Source organism: Pipistrellus kuhlii, unplaced genomic scaffold (assembly GCF_014108245.1).
Source record: "Pipistrellus kuhlii isolate mPipKuh1 unplaced genomic scaffold, mPipKuh1.p scaffold_m20_p_9, whole genome shotgun sequence".
Taxonomy (NCBI): Eukaryota; Metazoa; Chordata; class Mammalia; order Chiroptera; family Vespertilionidae; genus Pipistrellus; species Pipistrellus kuhlii.
This window is the reverse complement of record NW_023425595.1, coordinates 9,533,089-9,557,659: the sequence shown is the minus strand read 5'-3', so window position 1 is coordinate 9,557,659 and position 24,571 is coordinate 9,533,089. Positions and strand designations below refer to the sequence as shown.

At 37.6% G+C, this 24,571-nt stretch overlaps 1 protein-coding gene across 2 annotated transcripts in view; it reads left to right on the top strand.

Annotated features, from left to right (window-relative positions):
• CKAP5 (cytoskeleton associated protein 5) overlaps positions 1 to 24,571 on the top strand; it is a 72,469-nt gene that overhangs the window by 24,951 nt on the left and 22,947 nt on the right. For both annotated transcript variants that reach the window (XM_036426906.2, XM_036426904.2), the window contains exons 10-26: positions 52 to 141; positions 247 to 411; positions 922 to 1,050; positions 1,620 to 1,802; positions 5,386 to 5,499; positions 5,766 to 5,876; positions 6,859 to 6,951; positions 8,929 to 9,114; positions 9,790 to 9,884; positions 13,531 to 13,588; positions 13,677 to 13,802; positions 14,428 to 14,567; positions 14,947 to 15,121; positions 16,022 to 16,135; positions 17,690 to 17,818; positions 23,834 to 24,028; positions 24,406 to 24,541. In XM_036426906.2, the coding sequence (XP_036282799.1) occupies positions 52 to 141; positions 247 to 411; positions 922 to 1,050; positions 1,620 to 1,802; positions 5,386 to 5,499; positions 5,766 to 5,876; positions 6,859 to 6,951; positions 8,929 to 9,114; positions 9,790 to 9,884; positions 13,531 to 13,588; positions 13,677 to 13,802; positions 14,428 to 14,567; positions 14,947 to 15,121; positions 16,022 to 16,135; positions 17,690 to 17,818; positions 23,834 to 24,028; positions 24,406 to 24,541 (2,239 nt within the window). The remainder of the gene's footprint in view (positions 1 to 51; positions 142 to 246; positions 412 to 921; positions 1,051 to 1,619; positions 1,803 to 5,385; positions 5,500 to 5,765; positions 5,877 to 6,858; positions 6,952 to 8,928; positions 9,115 to 9,789; positions 9,885 to 13,530; positions 13,589 to 13,676; positions 13,803 to 14,427; positions 14,568 to 14,946; positions 15,122 to 16,021; positions 16,136 to 17,689; positions 17,819 to 23,833; positions 24,029 to 24,405; positions 24,542 to 24,571) is intronic.

Genomic DNA, 24,571 nt, shown 5'->3' with positions numbered 1-24,571 from the left:
ACATCATTCTTTTTTGTTGCCAGATAATATTCTAGCTGTTTATTTTTATAGGTTGTGCCAACCATTTTGGAGAAATTCAAAGAGAAGAAGCCTCAAGTAGTGCAAGCCCTGCAGGAGGCAATTGACGCAATCTTCCTTACTGTAAGCTAACAACATGAGTTTGCACTTTTGTCTAAAGTAATGTTAATGTGATATTTTGATCTTTGCAGTTGAGAAAAGCTCATTGACCACATTTTATTTCTAAAGACCACACTACAGAACATCAGTGAGGATGTTTTAGCAGTAATGGATAATAAAAATCCAACCATCAAGCAACAGACATCACTTTTTATTGCAAGAAGCTTCCGCCACTGCACTGCTTCTACCCTGCCTAAGAGCTTGCTAAAGCCCTTTTGTGCTGGTCTACTTAAGGTATAGACTCTCTTTGAAATTGGGGGAATATTTTATATCTAGGAAAGATTTTTTTATATCATGTACAGTGACTGACTTTCAGACTGTTGACTATAGTCTTCTGATAAGCTTTGAAAACTGAATCTAAATTTTTGTATTGTTATGTTCCTATTCTTTAAATACAAGTTAGCTTTATAGTTCTACTAATTGCTAAACATTTTGTCTCTTATTTGGCCCGTTTACTACTGGCATTCAGCTGAATCTGGCCAAGCACAGTCATATAACTTAGATTATTTTAAGATCATTTGAATGTGAGGCGCTTTAGATAGAGGGTAGGAGGAAAAGGAAGCACTTACATGCTGAATGGATTATCAGAGGTTTCCTTAAGCAAAAAAGAATTTGTGAACAATATTTAGCTTTAGTGAATTGGAAAAGGCAAATTCTTTTTCAAGCAACCATTAATCTGACTTAAAATCAGTAATACCTAAATTACCTTGTATTAAGATAATTTTGTTTACTTCTGGACTATAGCACATCAACGATTCTGCTCCTGAAGTCAGAGATGCTGCATTTGAAGCATTGGGTACCGCTCTGAAGGTGGTTGGTGAGAAAGCAGTAAACCCATTCTTAGTTGATGTGGACAAACTGAAGCTTGACAGGGTAAGATATTAATAGATTATAATGAAATTGGACAATAGTGCATTTGTTCTGTTTTATTAAAACAAGACTAATATCAACTCATGAAATTTATTTCATCATCACTGGTGGTTCACACCTAGAGTTTGAAGTTAGAGCTTTTGGAGATTTAAATTTTATCTTAAGCTCAATGATCATATTAGTAGAAACATCTTTCAAATTATAACAGTAGTAAAGCTGAGTAACCATAATGTAGAAACGTAATACTTTTAAAATAAATTTATTCTAGTATCTGGAAAATTACCTTTCTAAATATGAATGTCTTTTATTTAAAATGTGGTTTTTATAATTCTAATTTGTATAGAAACAAAATGTAAGAATGTATGGATAATTTATCTTTGTTGAAAAAGAAACTTTTCTCTCTAAATTCTCAGTTGTGGTTTAAATCAGCAGTCGCCAATCTGTGGACCACTGGTGGTTCTTGAGGTTCGAAAGGTTGGCGACCACTAGTGTAAATGATCTATTAAGTAATAAAATAGTGATTATGTTTTAAAGTTGGGCTTAATGATGTTCATCTCAATTTCACTCTCCAGATCAAAGAATGTTCAGAAAAAGTAGAACTAGTGCATGGTAAGAAAGCTGGATTGGCAGCTGAAAAGAAGGAATTCAAGCCTGTTCCTGGAAGGACTGCTTCTTCAGGAGCCGCAGGAGATAAGGACACAAAGGATATTTCAGTACCCAAACCTGGACCCTTAAAAAAGGCACCTGCTACTAAGGTTAATAGATAATTTGGAAAATATAGTTTAAAAATTAAAATTTATATAAGATAGGATCTGAATCTCACGTTAATAGTCCTTGCAATATGATTTCATTTGAGAAATAAACTCATTACCACATTCAAAATACAGCAGAACATCTGTTATGAAGACAATGTGTTCCAAAAATACATTTGGTTGTTTGAAATTTTAATAGAGATAAAAATGGTAATGGAAGTACAGGAGTGCATTTTAAGGGATCAGAAAGTATTATTAAATAATGAAATAAAATGTGGCAAGGCACTTAACATTAATAACATCAACTTTGTCATTTTGCTAAAAATGCTGCTGAATTGCATCACTGAATCTCCATACCAGTCCAGGTCTTGTTACCTTTGTACAGAGTGGAAGAGGGGAAAGTACATAAGTGGCTTTCCTTTAGTGAACACTTGTCCTGTGGACTCTCTAAAGCCTGAAGTTATCTACTGCAGATGCAAAAAGTTTGATTTTCTTTTTCCACTCTGAACCCCAGCATGGAGTTAGGGGAAGAAAACTGACACTTTGTGAAGCTTTTTACCTACATAATCTCAGTTAATCATCATAACAACCCTTGAGATAAATGTTTTGTGACCCCTGATTTTCCAGAAAAGGAAACAAGTTCAGCAAGGTTAAGTGTATCACACTGATTCTTGAAATTTGTTCTGATTTTTTGTTGTTGTTATTAATCCTTAACTGAAAATATTTTTCCATTGTTTTTTTCTGTTTTTCTTTCTTCTTTTTATTTTTTTTAGGAGAGAAGGAAGAAGAGAGAGAGAGAGAGAGAGAGAGAGAGAGAGAGAGAGAGAGAGAGAGAGAGAAGCATCGATTGGTTGCCTCCCACACACACCCTGATCAAGGCCACATATTGAGCCTACAAACCAGATACATGTCCTTGACCGAAATCAATCCCCGAACCTTTCAGTCCATGGGCCGATGCTCTATCCACTGAGCCAAACCAACTAGGGCTCATTTTGATATTCTGATATTCTTATTGTTTACTTATTTATTATGTCTCCCCACACCATATTGTAAGCTTTAAAGGATAGACAGCTTGTTACTGCTTGATTCTCCTATCCATAACAGGAACTCAAATGTATTTGTTGAACGACCAGAGTTAGAGAACTGAGACTTAAACCAGGTATCTCTAGCTTTCATATTATGCTGTATCTTCAGCATTCTAGTTCAGGGTATTAGCAGCTATTTTCTCCTTTCTCACCATCTCTTGCCACTCAACAATGACCTGGGCACCTGAGTCCTTTTCTTTTTCTTTTTTCTTTTTTTTTTTTTTTTTTTAATATATTTTATTGAGTTTTTACAGAGAGAGATATAGAGAGTAAAAACACTGATGAGAAACATCAATCAGCTGCCTCCTGCACGCACCCTACTGGGGCTGTGCCTGCAACCAATGTATGTGCCCTTGACTGGAATGAACCTGGGACCTTTCAGTCTGCAGGCTGATTCTCTGTCCACTGAGCCAAACTGGTTTCGGCCTGAGTCTTATCTTGCTGAACCCTTCCATGCTAGCTGGCTTTCTTTTATTTTTTTAAATTTAATAAATCTTTATTGCTCAGATTACAGTTGTTTCTCCTTTTTCCCCCCATAGGTCTCTTCCACCCAGTTCCCACCCCACCCTCTGCCTTTACCTCCCCTCACATTGTCCTCATCCATAGGTGTACAATTTTAGTCCAGTCTCTTCCTATACCTCCCCACACACCCTTTCCTCCTGATAATTATCAATTCACTCCCTCTTAGCTGGCTTTCTTTTATGAGGAATTCTTTAAAAAAAAAAAAAGTGAGAGGAGTAGCAACCTGCTTCAGTTCCTCTGTTGAAAAAACAAGTAGGTCAGTATCATCCAGTATGTCTACTAAGCCATAAACATATATGTCTTAAAAAAAGAAAATAAATAGATTTATTAATTTAGGTACCTCTTGATAGAGAGAGTGCAATTACAGGAAAGGATCCAAAAGACATATTCTAATTAATCAAAGAGTATAGAATTTTCTATTTTTAGAGTTAGAAAACAAATCTCTCAATATGGGTTGTTAATATAAACCAACAAAATCATACTGCTATTAATAAATCAGCAAGTATTAAAGGTTTCCATTTAAGTAAAAACCAGCATCTTAATTTTGTTAATTATACCTTAAAAGCTTAGACTATATTCAAGTTAACATTCATTTCAGAACAGGGATTGATGCTGAAGACTAATTTTTTTAAATATATTTTTATTGATTTTAGAGAGGAAGGGAGAGGGAGAGAGATAGAAACATCAAGGATGAGACAGAATCATCGATTGTCTGCCTCCTGAATGCCCCTACTGGGGATCGGGCCTACCTCCTGGGCATGTGACCTTAATGGGAATCAAACCCAGGACCCTTCTGTCCACAGGCTGATGTTCTAGCCACTGAACCAAACCAGGTTCCATTCTGATCAAGGGCACATACCTTGGTTACAGGATCCTCCTCGACCCCGGGCTTGTCCTGGAGGCAACCAGTCAATGTATCTCTCATATATTGATATTTCTATCTTTCCCTCTCCCTAAAGGTCAATGGAAAAATATCGAGTGAAGATTATAAATAAATAAATAAATAAATAAATAAAATAAACTGTATAAAACAAAGCAAAACAACAAAATATCAATGACAGAAATAAAAAAGAAACAAAAGTCAGTATTATGCTTAATAATGAATACTATAAATATTCTTATTAAAATGGGAAGTAAAATAATAAATCCCTGCTTGTACTATTATTGCTCTACAATTAAACAAAAGAATAAAGGAGAGGGTTAATATGAGGATCACATTTTTTTTGTTATGTGATCATATACTTGGAAAACCAAGTAAGTCAACTGAAAACTACTAAGACAAGATTTGGTGAGATGGCTATCTTCAACATAACTAGAATACTCATTCTGCTGTAACTGGGATACCTTGTGATTAAGTATTGAGTAAATGGTATGTTAAAAATTGTCCTTTACTATTATAGGAAAGGTTTAGAGGCATCAAATGTTTATTCTCAAATTAATCTGTAAATGTATATAATTTCAACCCATCATTTTTATTTCATTAGCTCATCCTGAGTTAGAGGTTCTTAAAATAGGGCCTACAGTGTCCCCCATGAATGGTCTTCAAAAGATCTGTCTGCCTTTGAAACTGCTAAATTTTGTGGGCACCAAATATATGTTTTTTTGTTATTGGTTGAGTTATCCCTCATTTTTAAAAATAAAAATTTATTGAGGTATTATTCACATACAACATATTAGGTTTATGTGTACAACATAATGATTTGATATTTTGTATATTGTGAGATGGTACCATACGTACCCTGTTTCCCCGAAAATAAGACAGTGTCTTCTATTAATTTTTTCTCCCAAAGTTGTGCGAGGTCTTATTTTCAGGGGATGTTTTATCTTTCCATGCACTAGGTCTTATTTTCGGAGGATGTCTTATTTTCGGGGAAACACGGTAGTTACAGTGATTTCTCATTTCAGTCAAATTTTCAAGAAGTCTCAGACCCACAAAAGTTTTAAGTGGTTTTAAAAAAATGTTTTTTAATTGTGTCTAGGCTGGTGGACCACCTAAGAAGGGGAAACCAAGTGCACCAGGAGGTGCAGGAAGTGCTGGAAACAAGAACAAAAAGGGATTGGAGACCAAAGAAATAGTGGAGCCTGAGCTCTCGGTCAGTATTCTATAATAAGTCTCAGACTCATAAAACCATGGAAAGCCAATATCTTTGAGAAAATTTGAGTTCTTTCTTGCTGAATTATACAACATATAGTTATTTGTTACTTTTTAGATTCTTGAAATTGCTTTAGACAAACTCCCTTTATGATACTAAAATAGAAGCCTTAGATACTATAGCATATATATAGAAATGTTCTTGTGTTTTTACATTCTTGCCATTTGTTTCCTTAAACAATTTTTAACTGTGTTTGCATCTTACAGATTGAAGTGTGTGAAGAAAAAGCTTCAGCTGTCCTTCCCGCTACCTGTATACAACTTCTAGACAGCGGTAACTGGAAGGAAAGGCTGACCTGTATGGAAGAGTTCCAAAAGGTAGGTTCATAGGGATGAGTTGAATGTGAAAACAACTATATTATACAGAACTGATAAAATTGAAAATGAAACACTTGTCCTATTGCTGTGTTTTATAACCAGTGAATATGTTTCAAGGTTTCACCTAAATATGAGGCAGGGGTTCGGGGTGTTCGTTTTTTAGCTTTGTAGTGTTTAAATTTCAATATCTGCTTCCTATACTTTCTATAACTCATAACTTAGTACTTACCCAAAAATTTGGGTTTATTCTAAATTATAAAGCTTAGATGAATTTTAATATTATGGTATTTGTTTTTTAATATCAGTAGGAAAAAAGATCTCTCCACTAAAACTATCCCTAATCTATTTCTGTTTCCCTCTTTGTGGTCATGATTCTTGGAGGAACAGACATTATCACTTGATGTGAGAAGCTCCTCTCAAAAATCTGTCTTAGAAAGGAGCATGGTAGTCCACTTTGTCATATACTCTGTGATTCTAATGAGGGATGTGGAGAAACTGGGAGCACTAAAACTTGAGGCAGGAAACTGGCCTTCAAGTTCAGCATCTGCTGTATCTTGCGTTTAGACCTGAATTTGTGCATCTTTAAAATTTAATACTTAACCACTTCTAACCTATCCTACTTTTCTGTTTTTAGGAAAATCAAATAAGTCAAAATATTAAGCAGTTTCTGCCACACATTAGGCAAATGAAAACTGTTTTAGCATTATTTTCCTTGAAGCAAATTGTTTGTGAACTCCTAAAGTGTGTGTGTGTGTGGGGGGGAATGTTTCAATGGTATTACTATAACAGCCATATAACAAACATACTAGTACAACTTAAGAAACAAAGCATTATAAGAGAAAGTATATAAGCTCCTTTATAAACCTCTTCATTCCCATTTCCATTTGTTATATACTGTTTCCTTGGAACTACTCATTACCTCTTAACTCATTTTTTTTTTTTTCATTACCTCTTAATTCTTATTCTCTGATTTTACTTCAAGGCTGTTGAACTAATGGACAGAACTGAAATGCCATGCCAGGCATTAGTGAGGATGCTGGCCAAGAAACCTGGATGGAAAGAAACTAATTTCCAGGTATTTTTTCACTAGAGACTTAATGTCTTTTATTGTTTTGTCTGTGAACTGTGTATATATATATATGCATTTTTTTCTCATTATTTAGGCTTCAAAGTACTCCAATTTTTACATATTCAAAGGAGAGATAAACAGTGAGATAGCTTTCTTATTTGTTTGGATAAAAAATAAATGCAGCCATAGCTGGTTTTGCTCAGTGGATAGAGCATCAGCATGTAAACAGAAGGGTCCTGGGTTCAATTCATGCCAGGGTTGCAGGCTTGATCCCCAGTAGGGTATGTGCAGGAGGCAGCAGATCAATGATTCTCTCTCATCATTGATGTTTCCATCTTTTTCTCCCTCTCCCTTCCTCTCTGAAATCAATACAAATACATTTAAAATAAAAATAAATGCAGTATTTACATAGCCAATGAAAAATTACCACACAGTTTATTTAACTTAATTATAGAGATGAAATTTAACAATACTGTTATTTAGTCTAAAGCATATGTGTCAAACACAAGGCCCGCGGGCCAAATCCGTCCCACCAGGCCTTGCAATGTGGCTCGCACCGCGCTGTCATCACTGCACTCCGCTGTGTTTCCATCACAATGACAGTTTATGACTGTTCAGTAAACCATTCGGCCCGCGATTTAGGCTGGATTTTAGATTTTGGCCCCTTCTCTGATTGAGTTCGACACCCCTAGAAAGAGTTGGGTATAAGAAAAGTGTAGGGAAATAATGCAGGAAGGAAAACAGAAAAAGAGTTTCCTTCTCTTCTTCTAGATATGCATAGACATGCAAAAAAATAAAATTTTTTAAATTATCAGGTCTGTTTTTGACATCCTATTAGTCTCTTTTTGGCTTATCTTCTGCCACCTTTGTTCTTTCTGTGGGATCCTTAGCTCCCTCACACTGTGTTCCCTTAGCACTGTGTTATAGCACCTCTTCCATACTATCCAGCTCCACAAAAGTTTTCTATGCCAAAGGGTTTTTGAACTGCCCTCTTCCTCTCACACCATTTTAAAAACTCCTCTTTATGCAGCTGCACAGATAGATGAAAGAAACTCACCTGATTTCAGCTAATACCCTCCATTGTGTTAGATCCCTAACAAGGAATAATTTTATATTTTTTTCCTTTATAACAACTTTATTGAGTGTATAAAACTGTTTTTAAATATACAATGCAGCAGTTTTTAGTATATTCCCATAGTTCTGCAACTCCTACTGGGCCAGGGCCAGGGGGAAGCCAGCCGGGTCCCAAGTGCCTGCGGGTGGCCCAGGGGAAGCCAGCTGGGGTCCTGGGTGCCTGCAGGCAGCCTGGGGGAAGCCAGCCTGGGTCCCAAGTGCCAGAGGGAAGCCGATGCCAGCAGCTGGGGGAAGGAAGGCCTACTCGTGCATTGGGCCTTAGTCCTATATAATAAAAGGGTAATATGCAAATAGACCTAATGATGGAACAACCAGTCTCTATGACTACCAGGGGATAGATGCTCAGGAGTTGCCCCCTGGTTGTCAGTGCACTCCCATAGGGGGAGCACAGCTCAGCCAGAAGTCTGGCTAATGGTTGGCAAGTACAGTGGCAGTGGCGGGAGCCTCCGCTGCAGCTGCTAAAGATGTCCAACTAACGGCTTAGGCCCGCTCCCCTAAGAGCCTCGGTGTCAGTTGGATATCTTCCGAGGACTCCCGGACTGCAAAAGGGCACAGGCCGGGCTAACAAGCCCCCTCCCACACCCACCCCAGTATACAGAAGTCATGCACTGGGCCTCTAGTTGTTAATATTTTAAAGCATTGAGTGGTTTGATTTTTTTCTCTTAGCTGTCACTTGGCTACTTTAATTGCTAACGAAGGATAAAAATTATTTTGCTGTCTTTGTTTAAAAGTCTGATTTTAGTTTGGTCATGTTTTCAGCTGGTCTTAATTTTGATACTGTAGAAATAAGTACATAAATAAATGTCTTTGGCTTACTCATAACTTTATGATAACTTTATCCTTATTTAGGTGATGCAAATGAAGCTTCACATAGTTGCTTTAATTGCTCAGAAGGGAAATTTTTCCAAAACATCAGCTCAGATCGTCTTAGATGGCCTTGTAGATAAGATTGGAGATGTGAAATGTGGGAACAAAGCAAAAGAAGCCATGACAGCAATAGCCGAAGCTTGCATGTTGCCCTGGACAGCTGAACAGGTTAGTCACATAGCTTTCTTACCCCCCATTTTCCCAATTTTGTCTCAAATTTTAATTTAAAATTACTTAATTAAGCTTAGTCTTGTCTTCTCAAGTAAAGCTATTTCAGATGCTGTGTTTTCTACCTTTAATAATACACTGTTGTGCCGAAACTGGTTTGGCTCAGCAGTAGAGCGTCGGTCTGCAGACTCAAGGGTCCCAGGTTCGATTCCAGTCAAGGGCATGTACATTGGTTGCAGGAACATCCCCAGTAGGGGGTGTGCAAGAGGCAGCTGGTCGATGTTTCTCTCTCATTGATGTTTCTAGCTCTCTATCTCACTCCCTTCCTCTCTGTAAGAAAATCAATAAAATATATTTTTTTAAAAATAAATAATAATACACTGTTGTATAATAAATTTTATCTTAGTTAAGATTAGTCTGTTTAGAGATGAGAGTAATTTTCTCTTAAAACATAATTCAGAGTGATCATTAATGAAAGAAAAGTTGTAAACAGTATTCTACTGTCATTTTACTCTTTTTCTTGTGTAGATTAAGTATTTCATTCCTAAAGTAATTATTGCAGTTGTTTTATCATCACAAAACCATGCTTCATCCACTTCTGCCTTAATATCATGTTATATTTCTATGAGAAATATCAGCGAAAACACAGACCTGTTTGTTTTTCTCCCACTCCAGGTTATGTCAATGGCGTTTTCTCAGAAGAATCCCAAGAATCAGTCAGAAACTCTGAATTGGCTATCAAATGCAATAAAAGAATTTGGTTTTTCTGGGTAAGTCAGAAAAAAACCCAATGCAAAATAATTAAGTGTTTTTGCCAATCTCTGACTGGTGATTATATTTGTTGTAGCTATCTGCTTATTTCTGAAATACCAGAGCTGGGTTATCTAATTTATATAAAACAACCCAGCCGGTGTGGCTCTGGTTGAGTGTTGAACCTATGAGCCAAGAGATCATACTTCAATTCCTGGTCAGGGCGCATGCCCAGGTTGTAGACTCAGTTGGAATCATGCAGGAGGCAGCTGATCAATGATTTTCTCTCATCTTGATGTTTCTATCTCTCTTTCTTTTACCCTTCCTCTTTCTGAAATCAGTAAAAATATATATTTTTTAAAATTCCACAAAACTACATTTATTCCTCAAAAATCTATACAGGTACTCTTTGACCTATGATGTGGTTACATCCAATAAACCCTTTATAAGTTGAAAACATCATGTCAAAAATATGCCTAACCTACTGAACATCATAGCTTAGCTTACACCTTTCACATGCCCAGAACACTTACATTAGCCTATAGTAGAGCAAAATTATCTTAACTCAAAGCCTATTTTTTAATAAAGTGTTGAATATCTCTTATAATATAGTATGCATATCTCTTCATACTATTATTTATAAAGTCAAAAAATCTTAAGTCATCCCTGGCTAGGTGGGTCAGTTGGTTGGAGCATTGTCCCATGCACCAAAGGGTTGTGGGTTCTATTCCTGATCAGGGCACATACCTTACCTAGGTTTCAGGTTCAATCCCATGTCAGGGTACATATGGGAGGCAACTAATTAATGTTTCTCTCTTACATCAATTTTTCCCTCTCCCTCCTTCTCTTTCTCTAAAATTAATAAACATATCCTTGAGTGAGGATTTTTTTAAAAAATCCTTAAGCCAGGAACCATCTGTATTGGCTTATGCACCTGCATTTTGATATCCACTAATACTAGAGTTCTCTACGTAATTTTTTCTTGAGTGTTATAACTGTCCCACAGAAAAGCCAGTTCCAAGGATTGCTAGTCAAATACATTTGTAAATTACTGCATATAATCACATTTGTTTAGAAACCTATAGTGCACATTGGTGAGTTAAAGGCTCTCAGAAGTCATGTAATAAAGTAGTTTAACTTGCTGTTTTTCCAAACTTTCTTACATATTGAACACATTTATTTCATTAACAAAATTTTATAGAGTTTTATTTTATGCTAGGCATTTTCTAAATCATTTATTTGATTAAATCATAAAAACCATGTGAGGATTGTTTTCTCTGTTATATGAATAAGAAAACTAAGGTATAGAAAGTTTAAATATTCTGCTTACTGGTAAGTCACAGCTAAGTTATGGCAAAGCCAAGATTTTAACACAGGCATTCTGAGCCTCCGCGGCAGATATAGGTGAGATATAGTATATACTACTATACCATGTTGCCTTTCTCTGTGCCATATTGCTTGTTACAGTGTGCCTCTTTTTTTCTTTTTCTTTTTTTTTTTAAATATATTTTATTGATTTTGTACAGAGAGGAAAGGAGAGAGATAGAGAGTCAGAAACATCGATGAGAGAGAGTCATTGATCAGCTGCCTCTTGCACACCCCCTACTGGGGATATACCCGCAACCAAGGTACATGCCCTTGACCGGAATCGAACACGGGACCTTTCAGTCCCCAAGCCGACGCTCTATCCATTGAGCCAAACCGGTTTCGGCACAGTGTGCCTCTTAATATCTTGCAAAACAGTGTTCTGAGTTCTATCAAGTGAAGAAATACTTCTTACTCCATAAGTTATCAAGTGTCAATAAGCAAAGAATTGTTATGTCAGTACCTGTGATGTCTTCCCATAGTTGAGGGTTTTGTTATAATTTCTTCTTAATTGTATAACTTTTGGTATAAAACTAATTTCTTGGCATGACATAAAAGCGAGGTAAATATTTTCCTCTTTTTTATTCTACTTATCCATGATCTTATATTTACTCATTTATTCAACTATTACATATGAGCATCTATGATATTCCAGTCTTTTGTTCCAGGCCCTAGGAATACATCATGAACAAGATGACAATAAAAAATATATTAGGAGGTATAGGAACAACAAAATTAAAAAAAGCAGGTTAAGGGGTTAAGTGGTGGAATCACCTGACTATAGTTGGGAAGGTGTTGTATACTATTAGATCAAACAAGAGTTCATCCTGAAACAATGTTTGAGCAGGATCTTTAGGACATGAGTTAGCTGAGACAATCTGGGAGAACATCCAAAGGGACAGCAAGTGCAAAAGCCCTTGGGTAAGAGCATACATGATATATTTAAAAATATGAAGGAGTTCTTTAGAGTGTAGCTAACGTGGAGTAGTGAGGCCATGGAGAGTGGTAGGAGATAACATTAGAGAAAGAAGGGGAAGCCAAGTCATATAGGGCTTCAAAATTTGTTTTGTTTTTAATGCAGCAGAAATCTGGTTGAATGCCTCTGTTTAGACTCTAAACACTGATGTTTCTCTCTTACAAGGCAAGAGGTTGCAGAAGAGCTATCAACTAAAATTTCAGATAAGAGATTAGTAATTCAGAAGATGGGATATGAAACTAGATCCCATTGGATCATATCCCTAATCTGCTACTTTTCCAGCTTTGTAGCCTTGAACAAGAGACTGCTCCTCTTTTACCTCTTTTACCTAATTTACCTTCCTATAAAATGCCAAAATGGTACCTCAGAGGGTTGTTGTGAAAAATATGTAAAATGCTGGAAACTGGACTTAGCATATGATAAGGGCCTCTTTTGAAAGTGTGGGTAGAGGGAATGAATAGAAACTGATATTGGAGATTCAAAGTTAGAAGTTAGAAGTCCTTAGAAGATTTCAAACAGAAGAGTAACAGGATCATTCTGACTATAATTAGAACAGATATTGAGGATCAAGGGCAGAAGCAGGGAGACTACTTAGTAAGCTATTGGAATAATGCTGTCAGGAAGTTTCAGTGGCTTGGACATAGTTTGTAGAAGAGGAAGTGTTTTGATTCAGAATATATTTTGTAAGTAGATCTGATCAGAGTGAGCATAAGAGAGAAGAGTCAGGCCGAAACCGGTTTGGCTCAGTGGTAGAGCATCGATCTGTGGACTGAAAGGCCCCAGGTTTGATTCCGGTCAAGGGCATGTACCTTGGTTGCGGGCACATCCCCAGTGTGGGGTGTGCAGGAGGCAGCTGATCAATGTTTCTCTCTCATCGATGTTTCGGACTCTATCCCTCTCTCTCTCTGTAAAAGAAATAAAAAAAAAGAGAGAGGAGAGTCAGGATGACTCCGGAGTCAAGAATGACCTGAGCAACTGGAAGCATGATGTGGCTCTTTATTATAGTAGGAAAGACTGTGCGAAGAACAGGTTTTAGGGTTGAGGGTTTTACAGTCTGGAGTTTGGTTTTGATGGTTGTAGGGCAACATCTAGACATAAGTGGAAATGTCACAAAGGCAGTTGAATATCTGGATCAAGTTGAGGAGAGAAGTCAACACTGGATTTAGGAGTGATTAGTATACAGATAGTGTGTAATTTTGAATGAGTGTAGAAAGCAAATAGGTGAGATTCCAGGACATAGCCAAAGGAAGCCACTTCTAGAATCTGGCTTTATAAAACTATTAAGTGTTTTGTTTGGTTTTAATTCTAATTGTTGTTTCTTCTAGATTGAATGTGAAAGCTTTTATTAGCAATGTGAAGACAGCACTTGCTGCAACAAACCCAGTGAGTATATACCAGTAAATATAAGAACATTCAGTCATCTTTGCAGTTCTGCTGTTATTTGGAAAATTCTTTTTGTTCTGCCTCCCAGGCTGTGAGGACTTCTGCCATTACCCTGCTTGGTGTAATGTACCTGTATGTTGGTCCCTCTTTGCGAATGTTCTTTGAAGATGAGAAGCCTGCTCTCCTATCCCAGATAGATGCAGAATTTGAGAAGGTAAAGATTTCACAAAGTATACAATCTATTGATGAACTTCAGAAAGCTCATATTAGTTAAATTTAAACTTTTAATCTTTTGGAACAAACAGTATGATTGTGTTTGCGTTTATATGCATAACATATCCCTAGGAAGAGTTTCTAACAAATTAATAACTTTAATTGTCTATGAGGAAAAGAACAGGGTAACTATGATATAGGATGGGAGGTTTTCCCTTTTGTGTCCTTTGTGCTTTTGGAATTTCAAATATTATGAATGTTTAACCTATTGAAAAAGTACATTAAATATAACATAAAAAACATCTTTTAAATAAAAAATATTGTTCCTTGAATAAACTTTGTAATGGAAATTGCTAAGTTTTGGCAGATTTGTATAATGTCTTGGCATACAAGGTAAAAGATAGCCTCATGATTAAGAAGTCAGATTCTGATAGATTTTATAAAAATATATTTCGCCATGTAGTCTCAAAATTGGAACCTAAATAGAAATTAAGACATGTACTGTGTAAATATTAGGTATTAGGAAGGAATAGGAAATTTTGACACAGGCACCATTCTTCAACTTGTTTGCTCTCAGGTCCTTCATCAAGTTCATTAGCCTCACTGATTTATTTGTTTGGATGTAGATGCAGGGCCAGAGCCCACCTGCTCCAACCAGAGGGATTTCCAAACACAGCACAAGTGGTACAGATGAAGGAGAAGATGGAGAAGAACCAGATGATGGGGGTAATGATGTTGTGGATCTTTTGCCAAGGACAGAGATAAGGTTGGTTTATAGGAAATTGTTTATTTGATTATTACACTGAAAAAGTTTTTGGTTTTTGTTAATCCTCACTAGAGGATATTTTTTTTCCATTGCTTTTCAGAGAGAGTGGGAGAAGGGAGGGAAGAGGAGAAGGAGAGAGAGAAACATCTGTATGAGAGACACATGGACTGGTTGCCTCCCATACATGCCCAGGTATGTTCAGGAATTGAACCGTAGACCCTTCTGTGTGCATGCTGATGCTCTAAGCCGCTGTGCCACACCAGCCAGGACATACTGCAGTTTTAATCTGGTGCCTTCTCTTTTTCAGGCAGGGGTACTTCTGTGACATCATTATTTTTTAGGAGTCTGGAATTAAGATGATGTCTTTTTTTTTTTTCAGTGATAAAATTACTTCAGAGTTGGTATCTAAGATTGGTGACAAAAATTGGAAGATCAGGAAAGAAGGCCTAGATGAAGTGGCAGGTATTATAAATGAAGCAAAATTTATCCAACCAAACATAGGTGAACTTCCAACTGCTTTGAAGGGTCGACTCAATGATTCAAATAAAATCTTGGTATGTAGAACACATGCCTGTTATATTTCTTGCCCCCTTCTCTCCTTTCAGTAGGTTCCTTTTCAATGAACTCGTTGCCAGTAAAAAAAATGGTCACTTTACTTGCTATGGACTACAAGTAGCTTTTTTTAATTTCTTAGGTATACCACAAGATATGCTGGTATAGCAAATTAGTCAAATTTTTATGAAGCTCATATTTGCTTTTTACAGTATTCTAATGTTAAATATCTTTATATAAAACTGCTTGTACTATACATAAACATGCTTAATTTCTGATTTTTAAATTTGGATTTTTATGTCAAGATTTTAATTAACTAGGCTTTACTTTAGAATTATGAAGCAGTATAACCTCTGGTCTAAAATTCTAATGCTTCTATTTTATGAACTAATGATAAAAGCAGTGGCCACTACCTAAAAATTATTCATAAGCTACCATATTTTTCGGACCATAAGACGCTCCGGACCATAAGATGCACCAGTTTTTAGAGAAGGGAAATGAAGAAAAAAAGATTCTGAAACAAATAGTGTCCTAAAATATTTTATGTGCATTAAAACCCAACATCACAGTCATAAACACATGTAATCAACCCTGTAAAGTAAACAGCAGCATTTAGAACCATTTTAGAGCCGGGCAAGCACACAGAGACCACACAGAGCCAGGCAAGTAAAAAAACTTTTTTTTTAAAGTATATGTGTAGGCTATATTTGGACCATAAGACGCAGGGACTTTTTCCCCCCACTTCTGGGGGGGGAAAAGTGCGTCTTATGGTCCGAAAAATACGGTAATTAGAGTAGCATCATAAAGAGCTGATTTCTCTGTCTCTTAGCAGCAGATTTGTAAAACCTTGTGCACTAGCTTGCTCATGATTTGAACATGAAGTATTGGCTCTTTCCACTCAGGTGCAGCAGACGTTGAATATCCTCCAGCAATTGGCAGTAGCTATGGGCCCAAACATCAAGCAACATGTGAAGAACTTAGGCATCCCTATCATCACTGTCCTTGGAGACAGCAAGGTAAACCTGACTCCCCACTACAGCTCCAATCTGGAATAAGCCAGTCACACTCCAAAGCTAAGAATAATTATCTTTTCTTACATGTAAGGGTACAAATAGAGAAGAGAATATTAGGAGGAAAATAGTAAACATTTTTACCTCCCAGGCAGTATTAACATGACCAAATATATCACTTACTTGCTTTGTGACACTTAGATAAGTTATTTATCTTTTTTACTTTAGTTTTATCTGTGAAATTTTATTGTTACAGAATTAAATAAGAGTCTACACATAAGGTGCCTGTACCTGTTTTATGTAGTTTGCGCTCAGAAAATGTTTGCTATTGTGAATATGACAGTATTGTAAAAGTAGCAGTATAAAGAGTAATTAAATATATGAATTTTTGGATCATGTATTTATTTTCTACTTTATTTCTCTGAACTAATAGGACAGGATCCTCTAGTACTTGATTAAGATACTTAGTTTCATTGAATGTTGTAAGCCTCTTTTGTTTAGCCCTACATTGAGTATTTGAATGTGTCTTTATTTTTGTATTAGAGGCTTGGTACATGAATTGTGCATTGGTAGGGTCTCTCGGGCTGGCCTGCACTGTCTCACAATCCGGGACCCCTCAGGGGATGTCGGATGGCCAGTTTTGGCCCAATCCCTGCAGTCCAGGCTGAGGGACCCCACTGGTGCACAAATCTGTGTATCAAGCCTCTAGTATGCATATAAAATCTTTGGTTAATCTCTTCCCATCCTCCCTCCTCCCTGCTTTCTTTCATCAGTCTGTTCCATGTTTCCATGCCCCTTGTGGTCAGTGCGCATCATAGCTACCGGTCAAATTGCTTAGGCTTTTATATAAATAGATAATACATTTAATGTGAGAAATTGGGCTATTTTAATATTTTTGTGTCAATAAGTACTCATTCTATTAATACAAGTTAATATAAAAACATAAATGTTAAAGTTGTTAGTAATTTCAGTGTAACCATTATGCATTCTCTGACATTTAGAAATACATTCTTTAGCAGATAAACATGAACATAAGAGCACCCAAAGGTTCAGAAAACAAAACCTAAAAAGTTTGTTTCGCCCTGGTGGATTTGGCTCAGTGGATATAGTATCAGCCTATAGATTCAATTCTGATCAAGGGCACATGCCTGGGTTGCAGTCTCAATCCCCAATAAGAGGCATGCAGGACGCAGCTGATCAATGATTCTCTCTCATCATTGATGTTTCTATCTCTCTTCCTCTTCCTCTCTGAAACCAATAAAAGTATATTTTGAAAAATAGGTTTGTTCCCATTACGTCATATTTTACGCATAGGTCACTGTTTTGCCTAGCTAACTTACTACAGGATCTATACAAGTTGAAGTTTTATGTATCTACTGTAATTTGGGGTTTTAGTACAAACAGAACTAGATTATGTTTCAAAGAAGACAGTTCCAAGTATGTTCATATGCAACTTAGAGAAACCTCCGTGTTCATGTTCACAAAGAAACAAGCTTTTCACTACCTACTTTCTCCATCCCATAGTCAATGTTATTTTTACTAATTCTCTCCTCCATTCAGAACAATGTCCGAGCTGCTGCCCTAGCAACTGTGAATGCTTGGGCAGAACAGACTGGCATGAAGGAATGGCTGGAGGGAGAAGATCTTTCTGAAGAGCTCAAAAGGGAAAATCCTTTCCTGAGGCAAGAGGTTAGTACTACAGATATCAAGTGCCTTACTCATGTCTTTTACCTTCTTAGAGGCTTGGACCTACCTAATAAGTATACATGTGTGGACAGAATGTGTTTCATTATAAAACAGTTAATATAATGAAGGCAAATTCCTAGAGCTTTTGTACTCATGTTTTTCCCCCTTTTCATGTGCTTTAATAAAACCTTTAAAGGATTAGCCTTTTTGTGAAATTTTCTCTTTTCTGTCACTCTTAAATAGTAAAGTAAGAGGTTTTAATTAGGACATAAGAGTGGAGTTAACATTCAAAAATCCATAATGTAATGTCAACAGATTAAATACTAAAGAAAATCATAAGGTCATATTATTTGACATAAAAAAGAGATTCGAAAAAGTTCAACACCTTTCATAACAAAAAACAACAACTCATCAAGTGAGTGATAGAAGAGCACTTACAAAAACCTCTACATAAATTACCACATTTAATGGTGAAAGCCTGGATGCTTTCCTCTAAGATCAAGAACAAATCAAGAATGTTCACTTTCACTACTATTATCTAGCATAATCTTGGAAGTTCCAGTCACTAATAAAGCAAGAAAAACAAATGAAAATTTTACAGATTGGATAAAGAATAAATAAATTTATCTCTGTCTGCAGATAACATGATTGTCTGCAAAGGAATCTACAAGTAAACTATTAGGTCTAGTAATAATTAATGTCGTTTTCTAATACTTTTTAAAATCGAATTTATTTAAACAATACAACAAAATTTAATCAACAATATAGTTGCCGTTGTTTTCTACTATTTGTGCCCAACGCTCAGGAAGCATTTTAATCCCTCTGTTGTAAAATTCTTGTGATTTTGATGAAAAAAATTCGGTCAATGCATTTTTGAGGCATTCTTCATTATTAAATTTTTTTCCAAGAAGAAAGTTTTGCAAAGAACGAAACAAATGGTAATCGGAAGGGGCAATATCAGGAGAATATGCAGGTTGAGGGAGAACTTCCCATTCCAACTGGCGCAGTTTTTCAGCAGTGATTCTTGCAGTATGCGGTTGTGCGTTATCGTGGTGAAGAATTACGCCCTTCCGATTAATCAGCGCGGGTTCTTTTTCTCTTAAAGCTTGGGCTAACCTTTCCAATTGGGCACTATACACTGCACTTGTAATGGTTTGGTTAGATGGTAAAAGTTCATAATGAAGAATTCCTTTAAAATTCCACCAAACACACAACATCACTTTTTTCGCATGCAAGTCAGGTTTTGGCGTGGGCTGCGGAGCCTCATTTTTGTCCAACCATTGAGGCCGCCTTTTCAAATTAACATACAGCACCCATTCTTCATCTCCGGTAACAATTTGCTCTAAAAATGGCAAACAGTTTTGACGAGAGAGGAGCGAACTGCAAATTGTGACTCTTTGATTACAGTTGTTGTCGGTCAACTCAGGAGGAACCCATTTTCCAAACTTTTGGACTTTGCCAAGAGCACCCAATTGATTGGAAATTGTTTTTTGTGAACAATTTAAAGTTGTCGCAAGCTCTTGTTGGGTAATTTGAGGATTTTGCACCAAAAGAGCTTGAAGAGCTTCTTGATCAAAATTGGACACACAGCCTCGACCACTCTTGTCATCTAACGAAAAATTTCCCTCGCGAAATTTCTCAAACCAACGCTGGCATTTTCTGGTGCTAACTGCATCTTGACCAAGAGCACTACAGATGTTTTTTTCAGCCTCACTTGCTTTTCTTCCTAATTGGAACTCGTAAAGCATGCAGTGCCGAATATGCTCTTCATCCGCCATCTTCTTAGCCCTAGTTTTGCAACAAAAACCAAACCAAACACAAACTTTTTCAAGCAAAACTTGTTAATTGCACTTCACACGTTCTGTAGATACCACGTGTTTGAAGGTTATGTCAATACAAGTCAACGCCAAGCAAGATTTTAAACGAATGTTTAAAAACGACATTAATTATTACTAGACCCGATAGAAACAATAATTATGTTTAGTAAGATTTTAAGATACAAAATCAACATACAACAATCAATCACATTTCTTTATAATACAATGAACATGTGGAAACAAATTAAAAACATAATACCATTTATAATCACTCCAAAGAAAATGAAATCTTTAGATACACAAATTTAACAAAACAAATACAGGATGTGTATACTAATTAAATTATAGAGTATTGATAAAAGAATTCAGGCATATAGCCTTTTAAAGATAATATAAAAGAAAACTTCACGATATAGAAATTCTTCAGGCAAAGAATTCATAGACTTGACACCAAAATCACAATCCATCAGAGAAAAATTGATTAATTGGACCTCATTGAATGAAGAGCTTTTACTATGCAGAAGAATATGTGAAGAAGCTGAAAAAAAAGGCTACAGAGTAGGAGAAAATATTTGCAAACTGATAAAGGACTATTTGAATAGATAAAGAATGCTCAAAACTCAAAAGTAAAAAGAAAATCTAATTAGAAAATGGGTAAACAACATGAACAGATATTTCACTGAAGAGGATATAGATGGCAAGCCATGAACAATGGTCGACATTATTAGCATCAGGGAAATACAAATTAAAACTACAATAAGTTATCACTACTCACCTATTAGAATTACTAAAATAAAAGATAAAGATAACTCCAGATACTGGCCAGGGTGTAGGGAAATGTGAACACTGCTGTTGGAAATGTAAAATGGTACAATTACTCTGAAAAACAGCTTGGCAGTTTCTCATAAAACTAAACTTGTAGTTACTGTATGACCCAGTAATTGTGATCTTGTGATCTTGGCATTTATTTCAGAAAAACAAAAATGTATATTTACACAAATGCCTGTTCACAAATGTTTATAGAGCTTCATTTATAATAACCAAAAAGCTCATAATAGCCAGATATCCTTCAACAGTGAATGGTTAAACTGTTCTATTGTATTAATATGTCCATGTGTGTAATGTTATTTAGCAATAAAATAAAAAAGTTATTGATGCATACAACACTTTAGATAAATCTTCAAGGAATTATGCTAAGTAACAAAAACCAACTCCAAACAGTTACATACTGTATGCTTCCATTTATAGAAAACATGTTTGAAATGACAAAATTTTAGATAAGAAAAACAGATTAATGGTTACCAGAAAGTGAGGAGAGTCGGGGGGAGGAAGAACTTCGTAGTTATAAAGGGGCAACACAAGGGACCCTTTTCAGGGGTCCTCAAACTTTTTAAAGTGGGGGCCAGATCACGGTCCCTCAGAGAGCTGGAGGGCTGGACTATATGAACTACTAATTCCTACTGTAACACCTCGGCTGCGCTCACTGCCCAAAAAACCTGGCGGGCCGGATCAGACTCCTCTGCGGGCCGCATGTGGCCCGCTGGCCGTAGTTTGAAGACACCTGCGAGATCATCTGTTGCCAAGCGATCATCCACAAACCACCGGTGGTTCGTGAGGTCCGAAAGGTTGGTGACCACTGGTTTAAGGAAACTTTGGGAGTAGTAGTCGCCAACCAGTGGTCCGTGAGGTCCAAAAGGTTGGGTGAGGTCCAAAAGGTGGCGACGGCTGGTTTAAGGAAACCTTTGAAGCAGCGGTCGCCAACTGGTGGTCCTTGGATTATTTCTTATAACTGCATTATTTCTTATAACTGTATATGAATCTATAATCATCTCAATAAAACTTTGAATAAGGTCCATAAGGTCTGAAAGGTTGCTGCTTTAGATGGAACTGTTCAAAATTTTTACTATGGTGGCACATGTTCTGACATACATGTGATGAAATTGTATAGAATATGCACACAGCCCTCACGGGTTTGGCTCAGTGGATAGAACATCGGCCTGTGGACTGAAAGGTCCCAGATTCGATTCCGGTCAAGGGCACATCCCAGTAGGGGGTGTGCAGGAGGCAGCTGATGTTTTTCATCAATGTTTTAACTCTATTTCTCTCCCTTCCTCTCTGTAAAAAATCTATAAGATATGTTTTTTTAAAAAAAAAATAAAAGAATATGCACACATACACACGTGAGAAAAACTAAAACTGGGGCAATCTGAATAATATCAGTGGCTTGTATCAATGTAATACTATAATAATCCTCCCCTATAATAAAGAGATAATAAGCAAATTGACCATCATGCCCTCATAAGATAGCTGCCTACGACCAGGCCGGCAGGGGTTATTTAGGGACAACCAGACGACTGAACAAGCAGGCTGCGTGGGGCAACCAGGCCAAGGGGGACTCTGAGGGGTGACCAGCCTGCAGGGGGAGAAGTTGAGGGTGACCAGGCCAGCAGGGAGGGGCAGTTGGGGGTGACCAAGCAAGTGGGGGCGGGGAGCAGTAAGGGGCAACCAAGCTAGCAGGGGGGCAGTAAGAGGCAACCATGCCAGCGGGTGGAGGGGGGAGATTAGTAAGGGGCAACCAGGCTGGCAGGGGTGTGCAGTTGGGGGTGACTAGGCCGGCGGGGGGGGGGGGGGGGGCAGTTAGGGAAAATCAGGCTGGCATGCAGAGGCAGGGGTGATCAGGCCAGCAATGGGGCAATTAGGGGCAACCAGGCAGACAGGCAGGTGAGCAATTAGGAGCCAGCAGTCCAGGATTGTGAGAGATGTCCAATTGCCGGTTTAGGCTCGATCCTCGGGCCTAAACCGGCAGTCGGACATCACCTAAGGTGTCCCGGATTGGAGAGGGTGCAGGCTGGGCTGAAGGGACCCCCCCCCCCCACCTGGTGCATGAATTCCATGCACCAGGCCTCTAGTAGTTTTATAAAGTGCTACTTGAGAGGAAACTGAATAAAGGGCACATGGAATCTCCCTGCATTATTTCTTATAACTGTATATGAATCTATAATCATCTCAATAAAACTTTCAAACTAGCCAAGACCGGTTTGGCTCAATGGATAGAGCGTCAGCTTGGGGACTGAAGGGACCCGGGTTCGATTCCGGTCAAGGGCATGTATCTTGGTTGTGGGCATATCCCCAGTAGGGGGTGTGCAAGAGGCAGCTGTTCGAGGACTCTCTCTCATCCATGCTTCTAGCTCTCTATCTCTCTCCCTTCCTCTCTGTACAAAATCAATAAAATATATAAAAAAATAAAATAAAATAGAAAAAATATTTCAAACTAAAAGTAAATATAGATATGAATTATTTTAGAGGTATAGAGTGCAACTGTCAATGTAAGGCTGAAAACAGGAGCCCTGATAGATCTTGTCATTTTATGGTTAAATAAATTGTGTGTCTTCTATAGCTGCATAGTTCTTAGAATTAATTAAAAAACAAACAAAAGATAAGTGAAAGTTTTTCATTTTTAAAATATATTAAGAAGCCTTAGCCAGTTTGGCTCAATGGATAGAGCATTGGCCTGTGGACTGAAGGGTTCCAGGTTCGATTCTGGTCAAGGGCATATCCCTGGATTACAGGCTCGATCCCAAGTGTGTAGCATGCAGGAGGCAGCCGATCAGTGATTCTCTTATATCATTAATGTTTCTATTCTCTCCATCTCCTTTCCTATCTGAAGTCAATAAAAAATACATAATATGCAAATCAACTGAATGGCAGAACAGCTGGTTGCTGTGATGCACACAGATGACCAGGGGGCAGACCCTCAATGCAGGAGCTGCCCCCTGGTGGTCAGTGCACTCCCACAGGGGGAGCAACGCTCAGTCAGAAGCCAAGCTTACAACTGGCAAGCGCAGTGGTGATAGCCTCTCCTGCCTCCGCAGCAGAGCTAGGGACCCCTCACAGGACCCCCTGAGAGGTCCCAGACTGTGAGAGGGTACAGGCCTGGCTGAGGAGGTCCACGCCCTCCCTCCCCCCCAGTGCACAACATTTGAGCATATAATATGAGCATATCTTAAGGAAGATTATTATCTTTGCACATATTATTTAAATATAGCACAGTTCTTAAATAATGAAAATTACTGATTTCATATTGGAAAGTTGTAATATGAGAACTAATTCAGTGTTTGGTTCTGATGAAATCCTTAAGCCTGAAATCATAAAAACAGTTTTTCACTTGAAGTGTATAACTAGTCTTTATTTCTTTTGGCAGCTTTTAGGCTGGCTGGCTGAGAAGCTACCGACTCTTCGTTCCACCCCCACAGACCTTATCCTGTGTGTTCCCCATCTCTACTCTTGCTTAGAGGATCGCAATGGAGATGTGCGAAAGAAGGCCCAAGATGCCTTGCCATTCTTCATGATGCACTTAGGATATGAGAAAATGGCCAAGGCTACGGGGAAACTAAAGGTATTACTTCTTGCTTCTGCTGCTGCTGTTAAAAGCCATCAGAAAAATATTGAACATGAATTTATGTAGGCAAGAGATTATATTACCTCCTAGGTGTTTCAATTCGAAATCCCAGTGAGAGCAAAAATGACATATTTAGCAGTGTAGAACTTCTCAAGAACCTACTCGCTGTGAAGGGGTGAAAATGTGGCCTTCTAGAATGGTAGCTAATTTAGCGTGACTTCACAATGTGTGTTACTTCTCTTGTACTATGTGCTTACTTCATTGGTATTTCAAAACTAGGAGCTCAAAACATTTGTTTGATGACAGACCTATTAGTTAGCATAATATGAGCATATCTTTTGTGTTCTCTGACCTCTGATATATTATCTCCCTAGCCAACTTCTAAAGATCAAGTATTGGCCATGCTAGAGAAAGCCAAAGCTAACATGCCAGCCAAGCCTGCTGCACCTGCTAAAGCAACTTCCAAACCAATGGGAGGGTCAGCTCCAGCCAAATTTCAACCTGCCTCAGGTAACTATTTTTCAAGAGTTAAAAGGGGAG